This window comes from Streptopelia decaocto (assembly GCF_964273445.1).
Source record: "Streptopelia decaocto genome assembly, chromosome: 3".
NCBI classification, from domain to species: Eukaryota; Metazoa; Chordata; class Aves; order Columbiformes; family Columbidae; genus Streptopelia; species Streptopelia decaocto.
Window position 1 is genome coordinate 77,423,743 of NC_138656.1, and position 20,515 is coordinate 77,444,257.

Here is a 20,515-nt window from a genome sequence, read left to right on the forward strand (position 1 = left end):
TACACACACAAGTGCATACATGCATGAGTGCTTGACTGGTTTTATATAAGCAGAATACTTGCCAGAATTGCACAGATGAAAGCAGTTCAGAGATCTCAAAAAAAGAGTGGTGTTACAAGCTTTGCAAGACAGAACACAGAAAATACACTTCGGAAGACAGAAGTCAGATATACATCATCTGAATACTAACAGCTGCCCCACTGGAAGCCTCTTAAGAGTCCAGATGTACTTGCCTTGACACCCAAGCACTCTGGAATGAGAACTTTTTTTCCTTGCAACTTGGGTTTTGTCCTAAAATTATCTGACATTCTTCTTTCTCCCTCCACAGCTTGGTCTTTAGATTAGAAACCCCACTGCTCAGGCACACACAAGGCTGAATAAAGACGTGCAGAAGAGCACACAAGGCACACGCAGATACAGAGACGAGGTCTGGGAAGCAGCAAGTGTGCAGTAATGGAGGAGCCCGTTAAGAGCATATTGAACTGAAAGCCACGGAAACCCACGGCCGGGGAAGCCCGAGGCACAGAAGCGGGGGCAGGCACGGCGCCAGGAGCTGCCCGCACGGTACTTCATCTCGCAGAGAACCAGTGCGGGCGGGCGGGCGGGCGGAGGTGCCGCGCAGCAGCCGCGGGCCCTCGGCGAGACGCGCTTTTCTGCACAGAAAGGGCAGTAGGCGGGGGAAGGTGGAGGCGCGGCCTGCAGCCGGGGCAAGCCCGCGCACGGCACCGGAGACGCAGGGAGGTTTGCGGGTGACAGAGGCACGTCCTCAGTGCGGACGGGGCAGCGCCCCGCGAAGCGGAGCAGCGGGCCGGACGGCCCAGCACAGCGCACCGGAGACACGGCCGCGCACGCCCCGCCTGCTCGCTTTACGGCAGTGTCGCGCCACGCCAGCTCTTCACGGCAGCGGAACCGGCAGGCCGGAAGGCAGGTGCGCTGCGCGCTCGAGCGGGCGGGGGTCCGGCGGCTGCGCGGGGCGGGCGGGCGGCCGGAGCTCGCCGGGTTCGGGCGGCGGCCTTGGCGGAGGCCGGAGCATCGCTGCGCTCCGGCAGACGGAGCGGATGTTGCTTCACGCCACGTTATTAATGGCCGGTGCTCCGGAGCCACGTTCTGGCCTCCTTGGCGGAGAGCGGGGCCGCTCGGCCCGCCCCAGCCCGGTGGCGGTGCGAGTCGTGCCCCCGCTGCGCAGGTCTCTGCCCCGGCTTCTGGGGGAGGGAGGGCGGAACGGGGCTGCTGGCGGGGACCGGCGGTTTCGGGGCAGCGGGGTGACTGGCCGGTTCCAGGCCTGGCAGCCCCCCGGCGGGCACGGGCCCCAGGGCCGGCGTGTGCTCGAGCCCCAGCGCTCAGCTCAGCGGGCGGTACCAGATCAGTAATAAAAGGCCGGGTCACGTTCTCCTCTCGTTCGGTTTCCGGTCTTGGCGTCAGTGTGTATACTCAAACGGATAACGGGAGTTTTGTCGAGCGGAAAACGGCACAGGTGTTGAACGGACCTGAATACTTTCAGTACTTACTACTGGTATTAATAAATGTAGAGAACTAGAAATGAAGAATGAGAAACCAGCATGTGGTCATGTAGAGTGTTGTTCAATTTCAAGTACTATTTGCTTCACTTTGATTGGTTATGGTAAAGTGACAGCTTTGTAAAACGCATGAATATCTCTAGTGTCCTAAGGCTTACCTTTCAGGGGCGTTTATTCTGTTGGAATTCAAATAATAACGTTTATGTAAAACTTCCTATGAGTTCTGAATTTAGATTTTGTTGTTTCTAATGTACTAACATTTGTGTAGACCCTTTTCAGTTTTCAGCTGTTTAGAAGACTTGGCTGGGGAACAGTACCATAGAAGTAGAACCAGTAGTCTTCACTTTTGCAAAGAGACCTAATAGTCAGGCTTAGTTATTTTCTTGAGGGTAGGCCTGACTTGAATCTGGTCAATGACTAGAAAAAATACTAGAAGTTCTAGAGAAGATGCAGCAAGGGTTATGTATGTCCACAAGGTAGGTTGCAGAGACAAATTTTTAGGAGGAAGAAAACCAAACCAACTGTCAGTTCAGATGCAAGCTGGCTTTCATTTGAAGACCACGTTAATTATATCAGTGAGGTGCTGAGTCTAGGTAAACACACACTACTTTTCAGCAGGTACCATAGTAAAATAATTTCCTTTGGATCTGACTTGCTTCTGCCTGTGACAGAGTAAAATTGTGTCATCCTGGAATTAGGTGTCTAGATATTTGGAGGAACTCTCTTTCTGTTTATATGGGAACACTGACCAACTCTCAACTATGGCCTTTATGCATTGTATAAATTAGTTTAAGTGTTAGACCTGCTCAGTTTTCTCTAAAAGCTAGAGTGGCCTTTGGAAGAGGTGAGATCACTAGTTCTATTGAATCAGAGAGAAGGTAAGAAATTGTCAAATGACAGTATTCTGGCAGTTCTGTTTATGGAGCTTTCTTTGAAGCTAAACCTGAAATGATACTTAGGTAGGCTTTCTGGTTTTAAAACTAAGAAGAGCACACACTGTTCTTTTTCACGCCTTTATTTTCTTCTTCCTCCTTTCTACAGCCCTCATGTATGTATTTAAAATATATCAGTGTATATCTTCTCCCAGTAACACATCTAACCCAAGTTTGTTGTATCTTTCCTAGTAGGTTATGTCTTGTACATTGCTGTTCATTTTTGTTATTCCCTACTGCATCCTTCTGAACTGGTATGTGTCTTTCTAAAGAAAAGGTGCCCAGCAATGAAAACAATACTGTAATGGAGTCTTTAATACTGACTAGTAGCAGTACAACATGGTATATTTTAAGACATTAGTCTTTAAGTATTCATGTTTCCTGTTGTTCCATCGCTTTCCATGTTTTTCCATGTTTCCAGTATGACAAATGATGTGATGATTGTCACTTGCTGTAGTCTGTAGATGTGTTTCAGCAAAACTGCAACTAATGTGTTGTTCCTGGGCATCCTCTGTTTTTTGCAGTTTCTTACTCTTGCTTTAATATAATACATTTTACTGTCCATGTTGGATATCTCTTTAATTTGGACAAACTTATCTAATTAAAAGCAGTTTAACAAATGCTCTACAATGTGTAGTTGGAAGTTTGTTAGAAATATGGTACCTTGTGGCTAAACTGAGAAGGAAACAAGGGTTGGACTCACAAACAGATATAGAGACATTGGATTCCTAAATTTAAAATTGTAATCCTCAGAATCTGTGTTGTGATCTCACCCTGCAGCTCTGTTTTCAAACAAAATGTGTGTCTACTGTCTCTCTTCTATAGCAGCCAGTGGCAGGTGCTTAGACAATGTACTGAACAAAAAGGAAAACAAATCCAGTGATGCCTCCACTTTCATATTACCTTTCAGTAGTCAGCAATTCTCTTTCTTTCCTCTGTGAAACTGTTGGTATCTCGAGAATATCTCAAGAGAAGATTGAGAGGCGATCTCATTAATGTTTATAAATATCTCAAGGGTGGATGTCAAGATGATGGGACCAGATTCCTTTCAGTGGTGCTCAACGATAGGATGAGGGGCAGCAGGCACAGACTGAAGCATAGGAGGTTCCATCTGAATATGAGGAGAAACTTCTTTGCTTTGAGGGTGACAGAGCAGTGGAACAGATTGGTTCTGGAGTCTCCTTTTCTGGGGACATTCAAGACCTGCCTGGACCCATTCCTGTGTGATCTACTCTAGGTGAACCTGCTTTAGCAGGTGGGTTGGACTAGATGATCTTCAGAGGTCCCTTCCAACCCCAACCATTCTGTAATCCATAAGTTTTCTTACTTTTCTTCTTACTTACTGTGTGGTTGCTTGGCTGCTGTCCTTGGTCAACCTACCACAACACTTTCTGCAGACACCTGAAAACATGATTGAAAGAAGAAGAGGTAATAATCTCTGGTTCTGTGGTAACAGTGCTCACTGAATTAACCAGTTGTGTTACATATCCCTGTGCCCTCTGTTCCCTGAGGTTGTTCTAGTCACTTTGTATAGAATATTCCTCTTGAAGTTGTACACAACTTTGTATAGTTTATTGAAGATCCATTAGGCTAGGGAGAAACCAAGAAAGAGTTAGGCTAGATTAGGCTAGAATGGCTCTGCTAGACCAGTTTGTCCTTGCTGAGAGGGCAGTTGATATTTTCTTTGCTTGATTCAGTACATTAACATTGTGGACTAGAGTTTGGAGGCCAGCCTCTGAGTTGCAAATTCTCTGAGATGCAAAGTAAAACACATGTTCTTTTTCTGGCTTGTTAAATCTTGTTCATGCTAAAGAAAAATATCTGTAACAAGAAGATGGAGAATGTTTTATCAAACTGATATTTTAGGGAGGGAAAAGTTACTAGCCTCTCCTCATTTGTTGTATGTTGAGTTTAGGATCACAATTTAGGGATATAGATTACACACCTCCCTAGATTTTTCTCATCATTTATTCTGTGGCATGTATTTACTCTGAGCAATCTGTTACTCTCACTTGCCCAAAGGCATATTGGAAGTTTGCCTGGTCTAAAAGTAAACTGAATCTGATACTACAGGCTTGAGTCATAATCATAAGCTGGTCATACAGTAAGAACAGGTCATCATGGCATGATGGGCTAGTGATTGAAGCGTTTATCAGGTGATTTGTGGAATAAATTTCAGGTTTCCAGTTGTAAATTGGATTCTGAGGAAGTTGTGAGAATAAATAGATGGGTTTGTACAATAGTGGCTTATTTGCATGCATCCACATATTTCTTAAAACATAGATAGGAACATTTATATCTATATCAATCACACCTTAATTTGAAACTTGTCGTGGTTTAACCTGAGGTAGCAATACAACAGTGATAGCTGCTCACCCACCCCCTCCCACACGCCTCCCAACAGGGGAGAGAATCAAAAGGGAGAAACTTGGATTGAGATAAACACAGTTTAATAATACACTACTAGTAAATATATATATAAAATAGAAAAGATACTCGAGGCAATTCCTCATGAACATGCTGAGCAGCCAGTCCCAGGAAAACAGCAGCTGGTCCCAGAGCCAATCCCAGAGAGAGGAAAGAGAGGAGAAAGGCTCAACGGCCTCTGCAAAACAGCAAAAGGCCGAACTAAGCGTCATGAACCAAACTCCCCTGGCTGTGCAACAGAGAGCCCGCAAAACAGGAAGTCTTGACTATCCTTAAATAATTAGCATGATGCTAATGGGACGGAATGCTCTAACAGATCAGTGTGGATGTCAGTCAAGCTCTGCCCCATCTGTGCCCTCCTTCCTCGATGCCTCACACCTGTGGGCAGAGCACTTAGAGTGTCCTTGGCTCTCAGACCACAGCAATGAAAAACATTAGCTCTGTGTTATCTCTTGTTCTCTAACAAAGTCCAAATAATGAGCGTGCTAGCTATGGAAAAGAAAGGTTTCTAACTGCATGAAGAAAATTAACCCATTTTCAATCAAACCAGCACACCGGTGAAGACTGCTGAACTGAGTTGCTTAGTGAGTCTGTATTTGGAAGCTGTTTTCTGATTAGTTAGTTCAAGAACTGGAAAGGAATTATTCTTAGCTGCTGCTCTAAGGGAGAAGAGTTTGTCCACTTCTTGGAAGATTAAGGAAGAATGAAGAGGATCTCTGAAAGTCCTCTCTTCCATTTCTTTCAATAAATTTATTATTTGCGGTGAGTTGACCACAACCAGCAGCCAGACACCCTCCCAGCCTCTCACTCCCTTCTGCTGTGAGACAGGGAGAAAATAAGAGACATGAAACAGTTGCTTGGGAAGAGTTCCCCCCTTTGCTTCTCCTTTCCCTGAGTTTTTATTGCTGAGCATGACATCCTGTGGTATGGAGCTGTGTGGCCTCTGAAGCATGAATATAAATAAAATGCTTGGTTGTATTATTTTCTTGTTAGTGTGGCATTTTTGTTTATAGCGAGTCTTTAAAAGTTAATTCTGTAATCTGAAAACTTTGTATATCTGCTGTGCTAAACACTCGTGGTACTTGTTAAAAGGCTTTTAATTGTTTAATAGGAGAATCTTGACTAAAATGTGTGTATTTCTTAGCTTACAGTAAATTTTTTATAGTGTTTAAGAAATTTTACATACATTCTAACAGAATATGACTGCCTATCAAGAAATTAAGCCATTTTTAAAAATGCACAACTGGAAAAAAAATCCTGCTTTAAAATCCGCATGTTACTAGAGACATAACAGGCATATTTTCATGACATCAGCCAAGAACAGTAACATTATGCCTCAGTTTTTGTCCTCCTTCCCATTTTCTCATGGAATAAGCATGCATTTCTGATGGTTACAAGCTTTGTGAGAAGATGGTTGGGGGTCTTCTCGCTGTAGGAAACCATACACAGGTGTCTTTCTCAAAAATCCTCTTGCGTGTCTTGCCAGCCTATAGGCAGTCAGCCCAGGAAGGGTGGGCAGCTACTGTTAGTTTTAGTTCTAGTTTGCACGCATTGTAATATTACAGGAATGCAGCACTACTCTTTTTTTAAGTTCTAATTCTAAAATTGCTTTCTTTGTGGTAGTTGCATTTCCATTGAAGAGTCCTTTGGACTTTCTGTGTACCAAGCATAAGAAACTTATTTCTGAGAAGAAAATAAAAAGCAGAACCTGATCTTAATTGTACACCAAACTCATGAGCCAAGTGTAATTTATCTTTTTTTTTTTTGAAAGCCAATTATTCATTTAAGTTTACTTACTTCCTCAGCTTTGACTATCACAACAGTAAGCTTTTATTATATGCATTTGTATTTCAGTTAATTAAAGACATTTTGCATTATCCAAAAGTGAGTTTCTTATTATAGCTTTATTTTAAAAAGTTAATAAAAATAAGTACTATTCTTGCCCTGCCAAAGTAGAGGTCCAGTTTATGAAGGTCAATGGTATTAATCTGAGTCATTATCTCTTCTGTTACTAGCTAATTAAAAAAAAATGTTTGGGTTTTCACAGAATGTCATACTTGTCTCTGTCCATACAAAGTTGTATGTTATCTATAAGAGACATACCTGACTGCACACTGAAGCTGATGCTGTTCTTGATAATTCCTCATGTTAACCTACCTTGGTTGAATTAAAGTGCTTGCGTAGGTTTGTATAGATAGTATTTACAAATCTTTCTAGAAGACCTCTAATGCAATGATTTTTACCTCTTCCACAATTATGTTATGCTTAAATGCTTCTAGTATAATACCGTTCACTGTATCTTTGCAAAAACATTTTTCAATATGATTATTTTCTGGTTCTTGCTTTTCTTTCTAGTTGCTGCAGGATATTGACATGTAGATGCATCCATTTTCTCCCTTTATGTAGTGTAAGGTCAGTTCACCCTTCCAGATCAATTTCACTTATGTTTTGAAGTGAAGTGTTATGGGTGACCACCTTCTGATGTTCTGAAGGGGCTAATGTACATGTAAACTCTTCTCTTGGGAGAAGGCAAGGGAGGTGGATGACCAGGAAACAACTTCCCTGCATGGTTTAGAAGTGATGCTAGAATGGGAAAGCTTGCCTTGGTAAATTTTGCTTGTGGCCACCTTTAGACCTTTTGTTGTCTTTGATATGGTAATCAACTGTGGAAATACAATTAAGCCCCAAGGGTGGCAAGATTACTTGTTATCACAGGTCATATAATGTGTTTAAAGGTTTGACTTGATCTGTGCAGAATGTTATTTTTAAAGCAGACTAGGCACATGAGAGAATACAGGTCCTTTCTATTCTTGCCTTCCCATTAGAGCTCAGAAGAAAGATAAAATCTTTTAGTATTGGTTTTCTGCTACAGTAAGTCTGTTATGCTTGCTGATTATTACTTGTACAAATTTTCATTTGCAAGTAGTCGTCCAGTTGTACCCCTGTGCAGTAATCTCAAGTGGTTTATTCCATTAAAATTTTTTGGTGAATCTTTAGCAACTGTTATAAGCAATTCTTTTACCTGCTGAAGCTGCATTGCAGAGAGCCTGGCAATGCCATCTCTATGGCAGTAGTTAGAGTTGGACACTGTATCCTTGTGTGTACTTGTAGATTCAAACTTAGGCAGGTCTTTAGTACAGGAATGTGTTATGGAGACTTTCTTACTGCCATCTGAACAGGTGCTCTAGCATTGTCTTATCACAGTAGTTATGCATTTATGTATTAGGGGAGATTCAGGCTAGACATGAGGAGGAAAATTTTTACAGTGAGGGTGGCAAAACATGGGCACAGGTTGCCCAGAGAGGTGGTAGATGGCCCATCCCTAGAAACATTCAAGGCCAGGCTGGACGGGACTCTGAGCAACCTGATTCAGTTGAGGATGTCCCTGGTCATTGCAAGGCATTTGGATTAGATCACCTTTGAAGGTCCCTTCCAACCCAAACTATTCTATGATTCTATTATTACAGCAGTTAGTTTGCTGGAATGGCCTCAGTGAGGTGCAACATGCCTTACTTTGCTGCTGTCATTAGCTCAAAGGTTTTTTCTTTCACTTATCTATTGTTATTCATCCTCTCTTTTCTCCCTTTGGACACATACATCCATATTTACCTTCCATACAACTCCTGCTTTTTCTTTAGTGACAAACCTTCCTGGAATGGAGTAAGATACCCCTTTCCCCTGGCCCTGGGATTGTTTTCAGCCTCTGTTGATGGCATGGTGTAAAAGAGAGAGGCACAGAGAGTTCCTTATTAAGCTAAAGCAAAACCAAACTGTCCTTGTTTCATCTGGAATAGTGTTAATTTTCTTCCTAGTAGCTGGTATAGTGCTGTGTTTTGGATTTAGTATGAGAAGAACGTTGGTAATGCACTGAGGTTTTGTTGTTGTTAAGCAGTGTTCATACCAAGTTAAGGACTTTTTATCCAGGAGGCTTCAGGTGCACAGTAAGCTGGAAGGAGGCACAGCCAGGACAGCTGACCCAAACTGGGCAAAGGAATATTCAATACTGTGTTACATCATGCTCAGTATATATTTTGAGGGAATGAGAAGGAAAGGGGGAAGTTTGGAGTTATGGCATTTGTCTTTTCAAGTCACCATTCCATGTGATGGAGCTCGTCTTTCCTGGAGATGGCTGAGCACCTGCCTGCCCGTGGGAAGTAGTGAATGAATCCCTTATTTTGCTTTGCCTGCATGCACAGCTTTTGCTTTACTTATTAAACTGTCTTTATCTCAACATAAGAGTTTTCTCACTATTATTCTTCTGATTCTCTCCCCCATCCCACTAGGGGGGAGTGAGTGAGCAGCTGTGTGGGTCTTAGTTGCTGGCTGGGGTTAAACCACAACACAAACACCCCTCCATGCCCCATCTTGTGTTTGTGGCTCATGCCTAGTGTTTAAATGAACATACATATTATGTGTCTTGAAGTTGGAGTTTTGCTTATAGTACATTTCCATGTGTGAGGAAAGTCTTAAGTCTCTTGCATGGGATGCAGTTTGCCTCTTGGTGCAGGGAATGAAAAAGGTGATGGGGTGTAAAACTGCAGACATTTCTCAATCTGCATCTCAGAACTACATCTTATGTTCTTGGAAATGAAAGGTGAATTATTCAGGAAAAAAAAAAATCTTTCAAATTTATTTATTTATTTATTTATAGAAATGACAGCTATCCTTAGTAATGATCTTAAAGCACCTCTAAAATGAACACATTATTGGGCCAAGCCACGTACTTGGCATCATACCAGAACAGCATTGGGCATAATCACAGGAAACGCCTCTCCAGCTGCCATGGGCAGGAGCAGTGTTAGGCAGCTGGTGTTTAATCCCACATGCATGGCCGAAATTGTGAGAGAGAGAATCTGGAAAGGGTTAATACTCTATTGAATGTGTGGATCCTGAAATTGTCTTTTATATGACTGATGGCACACACAGGCACTGTTATGCTGCCTCATTACGCTGAAGCATTCTGGTATTCACTGAGATGAATACTGTTATTGGGGAACCGCTATTCCTGAGTGCATATTCTATAATCTTGACATCTCCCTTTCAAAGATTGGCATGGTCTTGACTGGAGATCAGCAATATTCAACCGAGACAACTTGAGAGAATTCTAGTGTGATGTCTGAGCCTTTTGCAGAAAATGAGATGTCTGAAAGTGCACAATTGTTGCTACATCATATAGCACTGCTTATAAAGGTGCAAAATATAAAGTTGGAAAATATTGATATTGTAGTATCTTGCTTTGGCCTACTGGTTATAGTTGATGTCTCAGACATTATTAAACCACTATTATCCCTGGCTGTCAGCTTTGATGCTAGATGCTGTATTTGCACTGTTTGTACCAAACATGCTTGGATAAGAAATTTAAGTGAATCTGATACACATCCCCATTGTTGTAGGATAACTTTTTCATCTAATGCTTTTATTTATTTGTTTAGAACAGCAGTGAGAAATACACATCAAATAAATATGGGTTTTTTAAAAAAATATTGAGACTTGTTGATAAATAAAATATGAACTTTTTTGTTATGAAGCTGCCGAGTTTCATTGTAGCAATTCGAAAACGTGTTCATGTCACTAAAATGTAATGCTTCAGGACTGATTTATTTTTATTCCTCTTGCGTAGTTGTGTAAAGAAGTAAAATATTCTGTGTGTGTGGATATATTTAAAATGTCTCAATGTGTCCTCATGGTCTTGCAGACTTTGTGTTTGGTTTAGATAATCCAGTGCTAATATTTGTTTTACTGTTTTTAAATGCCTTTAAAGTATAAAAGAAGTTACTGCATTGACCCTTTTTTTAAAACAAAACAAAACAACCCTATGAGTGGTATATTGTTTGCCTTTTTAGCTTCTGTTTCATTTGAAATTATTTCACTTTGACAAGTGCAGGTAAAAATGCCATTTGATCCAAATACTATGTGGTCAATAGCAACCTGCTATTAATTGCTGATGTTTAAAGCCTCTTTTTCTTTGTAATGTTCTTTGATTAGATTAGTAATCAATAGTAACTTCTTCGGGCTTTATAAAAGAGAAGTTTACATAGACGGCAAGAAACTAGTTAATAGTTTTAAGAATTATAGGCAAAACCTGGTAACATGGCTTAATTTTCCTTTAATAGTTTAAACAAAATGATTGCCATAGGGTTTTAAGGGACCTGTAACACACCAAATACTAGAGGCTACAGAAGCTGGAACTTTAGGATAGTGCAGCTGCTGATTTTGACCTGTCATTCTCTTAATGCTCTGTTATTCCTGCACTTACACAATCCCCTTCTTTTAGCTCTACCAGGAAGCTGGCTTGTTTTGTTAAAAAGTACAGGTGTTAAAATAAGTTTAAAACAAATCAGCAGCAACAAAAAAACTATTTGATGATAATCTTTGTAACATTTCAGTAGAGAAGAGAAAGATATATATAGAGAAAATAGGAAGGTCAAGAGTGGGAGGAAAACTTAAATAGTTGGTAAAAATAGAAAGTGGAAAACTTCTCCAGTACTGTTAGTTATCTTTATAATATTTGTAGCAATTTTTCACATTTTCCAATTTAAAAACCCTGCTAAGATTATGATCCATGTTTGCTGTTAGATTTACTTTAAAACTATGAAGTTTGAATGGTTTCATGTATGAATTCTGAGTATAATCTGCTTTTATGTTTTACTTTGCCTCCTAAAAAGTTACAACGTTAAAAATCACACTTCTTTTTAAAACAAGTAAAATAAGCTTTGAAAGATATTGGATCTCATCTTCACAAAGCTGTAGAAAGGTGCTCTTCCTGTTTTACAAACAGAAGTCTAGTGGAAAGTTATGTTTTTGTTTTTTTTTTTTAAGAGAGGCAGGAAATCTGAGATAGTGTTAAGAGTCATAGAGTGGTTTGAGTCAGAAGGGACCATGAAAGATCATCCAGCCTAACCCTCCTGCAATGAGCAGGGAAGTCTTTCACTAGATCAGATGACTCTAAGTCCTGTCCAGTATGACCTTGAACACTCCCAGTGATGGGACACCAAGAACTTCTCTGGGCAACCTGTGCCAGTGTCTCATCACCCTCATAGCCTTCAAACTTCAGTTTCTTTTCCTAAAAAAAAAAAAAAAAAAAAAAAAAATTAGGATTTTTACTGTGCAAAGCTGTACTGATCTCAAGCTTAAATTCCCATACCACTTGACCCTCTACAAACATGAAATAACCTAATGGTACCTTTTTCTCAAGGGGAGGATAGGGAGAAGGATGGTGTAAGTTTGTCTTGCATCTCTATATATGGGATATAGTAAATAGGATTTAATTGCTGCTGCCCTTTAGGGCCTTGTTCCAATACCAGCAGACATTAGCAGGATTTTTTCGTAGTGCAGATGCTTCAGATCAAGCTCCAGGCAAATGGGTATATTTCTGTTAAACCAGAAGAAATTAGTTACCCTTATGATTGCTGCAGGAAGACAAGCAGTAGCTGATCCACTTTCAAGGCATCATGATGCAGGCAGGTATCTACATCAGCAGGCTTTATGAGAAAGCAGGTAACTTATTTTAAAACAAATGTGAATTTACACTTCATCTCATAGGGCCACAGCATTTTTGACCCAGCATTTTCAGCCAGCTGAACCCTCCGGGGTTCCATGTTTTTAGTTTCAGAAAATATTAATAAGTTGATGGATAAAGGAGGAAGAAACACTCCTTTAAATCTCAATTTCTTAACAACTGCGCCTGCTGGAGATGCTTTAAAAATCTCTTAAAAGTGTATGTGAAAACTGAACTTTTAACAAGTGGGTTCGAACTTTCATAAATTACTGCGTGTGTTGTTTCAGAAAGGACAATTAATAATGTTACAGTTACATTGTTATATGTTATTGTAAAGGACCATAGTTCTATAGAAAAAGGTATTTGAGTGTAGGTATAAAATAAATTGGCAAAATGGAGTGATCTTTAATAACCAATGTCAGTGCTGTCATTGGAGCAGTATGAGAGTGATTTACCTTTTTTGTTGGGTTCAAACAAACAATGTTGGGTTAGATTCCCTCAATTTTGGACATGTTACTTCTATAATGGTGGCTGTAGTGATCACGGTGTTTTCAGGAGGAGCTATGCTAGGATGACCTATGTGTCATACATCCACTGAACAGCTCAAAAGCAGCAGTGTTGCTTGGCTCTGCTCCTAGGCTTGAATTTGAACACGTCCTTCAGTCCCTTCACAGTTAAAGGTTTTCTATTTCCACATTTTGTAGCTTCATTGTTATAACATTTTCCCCAAAATATCAGCTGTTGTGATAGCTTTTCTTAAAAAGCATCTGAATGCGAGGTGGGGAAACAGGCAGACCTGACAAGTCAGTGACATTTCTCTGTCTGTCACTGGAACGCTGCATCTGGATTTGCCTTTGTGCTGTATTGCAAAATTGATAGCTAAAATACAAATGCAGTCATTAAATGAAGAAAAACGTTAAGGATAATTGGATTAAAGCACAGAGTTCTGTACGGTATATGCCTGTTGGGGGGGAACAAAAGACATTTTATTAACTCCATTTTAGGTTATTTAATTCTGAATGGCCGATGATCTTCAGGCATGCTAAGAATGATGCAGATCATTAGGTTTGTAATAGTATCATTAATTGTTTAAAAAATAATCTAAATCTTTATCTATCTGCTACCATCAGAAACTGTAGCTGTGCATTAGAGTTCATTAAACAATTCAGCTGTGGGCACCTTTTGAAATTAAACAACTTTGAGAATAGTTTCAGTAAAAGGCTTGTAATGAGTACAAATTCAGCTGGAGAACAGCTGTGTTTTGCTGTATAGATATGAGCTTGTTTCACAGAGGAAATAAGACTGCACAGAATTAGGCTGTACTCCTGGAGAGAGCCCTGTGATCCCAAAGCATACTTGTTTTCAGCTTTCTGGTAGCCCTTTTTTTACTTTTATCTCTTACAATACTTCAGTGTTATATATATTATGAGCCTCTTTTTTCCTGTTGTAATTTTCTTTGTCTGTTTTGTTGGTTAGAAGTGGCTAAGCAGTTGTCAAGAAGGATGTCTCTGCATCAGTGCCGGAGGCTGTTAATGACCTGAAGGGTCCCAGCGTGGGCTGGCTTCAGAGGAAATCTTCCCGTGGGTTGTAATCACTTATTGCTGTTGGGAGCTAAAGTTCAGCTACATAGATTTCACTGTAATACTCTTGTGCTAGTGGTGTTAAAGGAATAATTGCCACTTTGCGTTGTTGCTGGTAACTTCCCTTTAGAGAGGAGAGAGAAGAAGAACCTCCTGAGTGACCTCTGCATGTCACCATGTCTTGTCTATGCTGTGTGCCCCTCACCTCCCTTCTGTTGGGTCTTGATTATCAAATGTTTTGAGAGAATTATCTTTTTAAACTTGTTTAATTGAAGTGCCAGTCAAGTTCTCCTTGCTCAAAAAGGTCTTCAAAGTTTGTGATGCCAGTTTGTATTTATAGCATTAACAAAGTTATGTTATTTGTTTTGTTCTCATCTAGGTGCTTGAACTGGGATTTACTTTCTCATCCTATGGATCACTGAATGAGTAACAGATGGCCTTGCCTCGTCTTACGGGCGCTTTACGCTCCTTTTCAAATGTCACTAAACATGAGGATTACAGTGAAGAATTAGCTGACTTAACGGTAAAGATTATTTTTTTTCCCTTTTCCAAAGCATAGTTGTAAAGTATTAGCGTGTATATAACAAAAATTGTTTGCTTACTTAATTTACCTTGCTACTTCATAAGAGCAGGCAAGCAAGACTGGGCAGAGTGTGTGTAGTTTCCTGTGCAATCCTTCATATTGTCCTCACTCAGAGTCAGTTTTGCTGTAACTCTGTGATTTCTGCTAGGCCCTTACAGTTATGACATGCTGTGTGAACAGCATCACTTGGCTGTGTTATTATGGTCCTGCTGCTTTTTGTTTCAGAAACTTATTTAGGTTGGATTGGGCTTGTGTGTTTTTAGCTGCAAGCTTAGCAGAGCTGGGGAGCCAAACATTTACCTTCAAATATTAAGTTTACTTTGGATTCTTGCTGGGGGATGTTTAAATAAATTTAGTTATACTGAATTTAGGTACTTTTTTTTTTTTCTAAGAAGTAGTACATTACAGCAAAAAACGCATTGTGGGAACCTGTAACATGAAATGAATTTGGAATCCTGGGAGCTATAAATCTCTTGAAGTTGCAAGAGTTTGGCTTTACAGAGAATTCTCCCTTGGAAAGAGTAAAGTAGTGAATGTGTGTGTGTGTGTGTGTCTTCCTCCTTGCTTATGCACAAGAGTGTAAAGAACGGGTAACAGGAAAACTGCTTGCCATTGTTACTACATACTCACTGAATGCAACTGGAAAGAGTTGTGTGGTTTGGTTTTGTTTTGTTTTATCTAATGTTTAATTTTAAAGGAACCTCACTATACTAATTTGAAATAATAAATAAAAAAACACAAATATTTTGCATTTTCAGACTAAAAGATCAAAACTGCATGAACAGTTGCTAAACTCTGATCTTACTTGGAAGAAGATAATAAAGTTTGTTGATGACAATTTGGACAAAAAAGAACATCAAACTGTAAATGGTGATTTAAAAACTATATTACAAGCTGCAAAACAAATAGGTATGTTTCCATTCTCTAGTAGTCTAATAATAGACTGTTTTGTTTAGTGTTTTGGTTTTTTTTTCAAGCTGCTTTCTGCCTACATACTTTGCATACTGGTACAATTTTAGTTCTACCTTCACTTCAGTCTTGCCCTGAAATATCTTTGAAACTCCAGTTTATCTGTTATGTCTATGCACAGTTTGGCTTTCTGTCTTATAGCAACAAAATTATATTTTAAAATGTAGATATTCTTGCTTTTTGATAGTATTGTTGTGTAGCATGTGGTATGGTTTGTGTTTGACCTTTGGTAAGCAAAAGCAGCAGCAACTTCTTTTGGAATGGCAGTGCTCCGTGAAGAGAACGATCTTGGTGTTGTCTAATCCCATGTGATTGGTATTGTGAGAAACTGGACTGCTACATAGGCAGATAAAAATGTAAAATATGTTTTCTGCTTGAAGTGTTTGTTGCAGAGAGAAATAAATAATAAATTTCACTCATCTGTAACTAGGCTTTTAAAACTGAACATATATTACGGCAAAGAAAATGTAAAAACTTAGTTTGATTGGAAATTTAGTTTTTGATTGGCAGACTAAAACTAATTCAGCTTGTGCTGTTAGCAGAATTTAAGTTAATCAGCTCATAAACGGAGCACATGGCTACAGTTCTAGCTGCCACATATTTAAGAATTTTTCATTTCAGTCTAGTAGGTATATTTTCTCCTTTTCTGGTTGTGTTTCAAATATCTTGAGTAGAACTCTAAGTAATAAGATTGAGAGTATGGTGGGTAGGTAGAGCAAACTGAAAGACTTGAAAATAATAGTGGTAAAATTTCATTTGATTGAGTGGAGAGGACAAAACAAATGAAAACAAATGCATGATTATTTAGTTAGAACAAGTTAGAAAGAAACCATCAGCTTTGATACTTCTAAATAAAGATGTGTAATGTTATGGAGACACAAACCAGAATGGATTAGGGTGACTGAGGCACAAACTGGACTGACAGTACTGTTCCAACCATTGTCATCAGAAATGTATAGTAGGGAAAGGGAATTGCGTATATGTGTTTTTTAGCTTAGTTTCAAGGAAATGAAATCTCAGCTTAGGCAACATATACTGTAATATTGATTTCCCTTATGGGGAAAATGTCACTTACTGAAATGATCTGATTAGCTTAAAAATAAAAAGGAAAGAGTAGCTTCAAGTAGTGCATCTCTTGCCACCTTGACTGGCTCATTATGTTTAGAGGGGATGTGTAGGATTTTATAAAAAGATGCTTGCACAAATAGTTGTTGATAACAAAGGAGAGTTAGCACATAATAAACCTGAGAAGCTTTTCTCAAATCCTTCAGTACAATTGCTCTTTAATAACATGTACTTCTATTCTGACACAAGTGCCTTTAAGTGAGGTTCATACAGCTGGACTTAGGTCTGTAAGTTTTCAGATGTTGGGGTTTTCTTTCTGTGATTCCTATATAGCTAATGCTGAGAGGGAGGCCAAACCACCTTTTTCCTTTGAGATGTATTTACATATACGTATGTGTACTTATCTTTATCATGTATCTTCTGCACATAGTTAGCTAATTATCCTGTAAATATCACCTCCAGTGCCGTCTATATATTTTTTAGCTTTTCAAAGTGCACCATTGGGAAATTCACCAGAAATACTGAATCTTTAAGCACCTCCATTTGTATTTGATGTTTCTAGTTACTCAGCATTGTTTCACCTGCTTATGCTGGATTTCTTTTGCTTTTTCCTGTTACATTGTGGGGAAAAAAACAAGCAAACAAAAACAAACAAAAAAACCAAAACAACAAAACTAAAACCAACCAACCAACCAAACCACCAAAACTTCTGCTGGGGTTAAACATGACCTAAGTTGAATCCTCACGAGTAACGATGTTGCCTTAATATAACTAAAGAATTGACCAGGTAAACACATCTGGACAATAGCAGCTTGTAAATCTCGACAGTAAGCTTTTAAGATGTTGTAAAAATTGTGCAATCCTGTAAGAAGTGCTAATTCTACTGAAAATGTCAGAGTAACCTACCCGACTTTTTAGAACACAACTTTTAACTTAAAAAAAAACATTGTATGTTGACCTCATATAAAACAAACAAAAACCCCAGTGTGCTGGCTGTTTTTATTGTTGGTTGGTTGGGGTGTTATTTTGTTCTGTGTAATGACTTTTAAAATCTTGGTTAGTAGTGACATTTAGGTTTCTCATATGGTGGCTTTGCTTATGTTTTCCTTGAGTGCCTTGCGGATATTTGTATAAGAGGTAAATTCATGTTTTTCTCTAATACTATATTTTTTATTTGCTTAATATGGTATTTTGTGAATATCAATCTAAATTCATGCATTTATTTGCTTTAATTTCTTTGGGCAATTTTTCAAACACACACACATTCTGTAGCAATTCTATTGGGAATTACTGCAAGAATGTAGTAAATCTACTGGGAATTACTACAAGAATGTAGTAATACCCAGCAGAGTTCTGTACACTTAGTCTGTTATGAATATTCAGATTAGGCAGTGAATTGATACAAAGTGGAAATTTGTTACCTTAAAAAAGCTCATAAATATGCTACTGTGAGTTTAAGACCTCAGGCAAGTTTTTCCTTTTATTTGGAAAGATATGAAAACATTGGTAATCCTTAATATGAATTTCTAGCAAGTGCAAGGATAATGAAGACAGATGCTTTATTATCGTATACCTTTTATACTTCAGTACCTTGCAACAATTGCTACTTGCTGTTATGGTCTTCATTTCATATCTCTGATGAGACTTGCAGCAAGAAATTGAATACAGTTATGTTATAGGCAATGAAGGAGAATTAGTTTGAAGTGTATAAAGTTACATTTGTTTTTGGTTTTGTTAACAGTTGGAGCTGAAAATGGACAAGAAGCAATTGAAAGCGGAGCTGTTTTTCTCTTTAAGACATTTCACAGGAAAGAATGCGTTGGCCATGATGAGACAAAGGCGATCAAGCAGATGTTTGGGCCATTTCCATCATCATCTGCTACTGCAGCTTGTAATGCCACATGTCGGATTGCTTCTCACTTCACTGAAGAACAACTTACAGCCCTCATGCAGATGGCTGAAGAGCAAAATTGTGATAACAGAGTGTTCTTCGGTAAAAATATAGTGTTTTCATTTGACATGCATGATTTGGATCACTCTGAGGAGCTGCCTGTGAATGGTGAAGCCGATGAGCAGAGAATTATAAGCTTAGATTACAACAAATTTCTGAATAACCAGCTGAATCACTTACAGAATTACTGTGATGAGAAATCTGGTCTCAAGTCTTTGGAAAAAGTAGATGATTCTTTTTTATGGTGTGAAGTTGGAAAGTATCTGAATGAATCTCAAGGGGGTACCCCTGGAGGGCCAACAACAGAAGACCTCTGCTGTACTTTGTACGAGATGCTCGCTTCTAGCAAAAGTGGCGATGAACTTCAAAATGAGGTACAGTAGTGTATTAACCGTACTGCATGTATTTGAATGCTCCACAAATATCAAATTATTTCATACTGGATTATGTCCACATACTTTATCCAGGCGTTGTCTATGCTTTTTTTCTTTTGGTCTTCAGAAAAATTACATGGCAGTGTCTTAATTAACCAGGCAGAAGATGGATGCAGCATGAACTTTATGTGAATACATTCTCCCATAAGACAGGCTATTTATTTTTTCCATTTGCTCAGCTTCTCCATACTTTCTTTTTAAGCAGTCACCAGTTTAAGCTACCATATAGAAGTGTGAGAGTTTGCAAAGCCAAACCAAACTTAACTTTCTTGGACATGTTCCATCTCTAGTTTCAGAGCCTTCCAGTTGCTGGAAGGAAAGTTGGAGGACTGCGCAAGAGGTGCCGCTTTAAAACTTTGTCATATTCCTCCTATCTCTTTTGATAAGGAGGGCTTATCATAAGAAGGGCAGAGAAAACTTGAGCAAGAGGGAAGAGCTACCGAGAGGCTGGAGTTCAAGGATAAGTGTAGTGGTGGAAAGGGGAAGGTTATGATTAAAGGCTGGTGAAGAGGCTTTCCAGGCATGTGCAGGAGAGATGGTTGCATGAATCTAGGCAAGAGAGGACTGTTTTTCAATTAAATTGGGAAAGAATTCCTGCAGTTTGCTAATTGCTTCTTCCTGTGCACCTTTCTGTTATATTTACTTTATTTTTCCTACTTGCCCTGCTTTTCCTACTTGAATTGTCAAAGTAACTTTTCAGAAAGACTTTAAATTTTGAAAATTTGCTATAGAGATACAACTGATGATAGACAATCTTGTGACAGACAGTGTATTGAAAATTTGCTGGAATTTTTCTATTATAGTTGCAGATTTTATTCTTCTGAACAAAAACATTAAGTGATAGAGGACCTGAATATTTAATCTTAGAATTAGTTAACTATTAATTGATGTCTGTTGCGTAATGCTAAAGTCACGTTCTTGTTTTGTTTGATAGTAAGTAGACCACATTTTGTCTGTCCTTTGAGCTATTTTTTGTGGGGTTTTTTTTGTTTTGTTTTGTTTTTTTTGTTTTTGTTTTGTGGTGTTGTTTTTTTTTTTAAATAAACTTCTAGTTTGAGAACCTAAATGTACATATAAGGGGAAGCTGATCTAATTTCTACTGCATTAAAATATATTTGAAAGGTAACACTTTCATGCATGTTTGCAAAGAAGACTGAACAGGTCTTGGAGAAGGAGATTGGTTAAAGAAACTTGCATGCTGAATGAGACATGAAAAAGATTACCTTCATTTACCATAGAGACCTGAAGTTTATTAACTGTACAGAGATAAAGGTTTTTTTTTCTACATCAGCAAAAGACTTTTCAGATGTAGTCACAAAGTATACAGAAATAATTCCATACTTCTGCATAATGCCTATTTTATACCTAAGTTTAATTTGTAGAATGTGAAATACTTGAAGCCTTTCATTTGAAGCAAGAAGAAATAACTATATTTTACAACTCTATGATCATAATGAATTGCTAAATCAATTGGCAGAAGTGCAAGCTGTCAGTTTTTATGTAGATCACTAATAAATCCTTTCCTTTGGTTTTTGGAACAAATGTTTTCTGGCAGATTT

The 20,515-nt window shown here is 38.9% G+C and overlaps 1 protein-coding gene across 3 annotated transcripts in view; it reads left to right on the forward strand.

Moving 5' to 3' along the window:
• The first annotated feature begins 401 nt into the window (after positions 1 to 401).
• The window catches only part of ASCC3 (activating signal cointegrator 1 complex subunit 3), a 268,045-nt gene continuing 247,931 nt past the window's right edge, over positions 402 to 20,515 (forward strand). Inside the window, exons 1-4 of one of the 3 annotated variants that reach the window (XM_082047295.1) lie at positions 402 to 928; positions 14,334 to 14,477; positions 15,296 to 15,446; positions 18,313 to 18,896. In XM_082047295.1, the coding sequence (XP_081903421.1) occupies positions 14,388 to 14,477; positions 15,296 to 15,446; positions 18,313 to 18,896 (825 nt within the window). In that variant the 5' untranslated portion in view covers positions 402 to 928; positions 14,334 to 14,387. Of the gene's footprint in view, positions 929 to 14,333; positions 14,478 to 14,948; positions 15,059 to 15,295; positions 15,447 to 18,312; positions 18,897 to 20,515 lie in introns of those variants that run through there. The other 2 variants (XM_082047293.1, XM_082047294.1) reach the window with 2 other exon arrangements.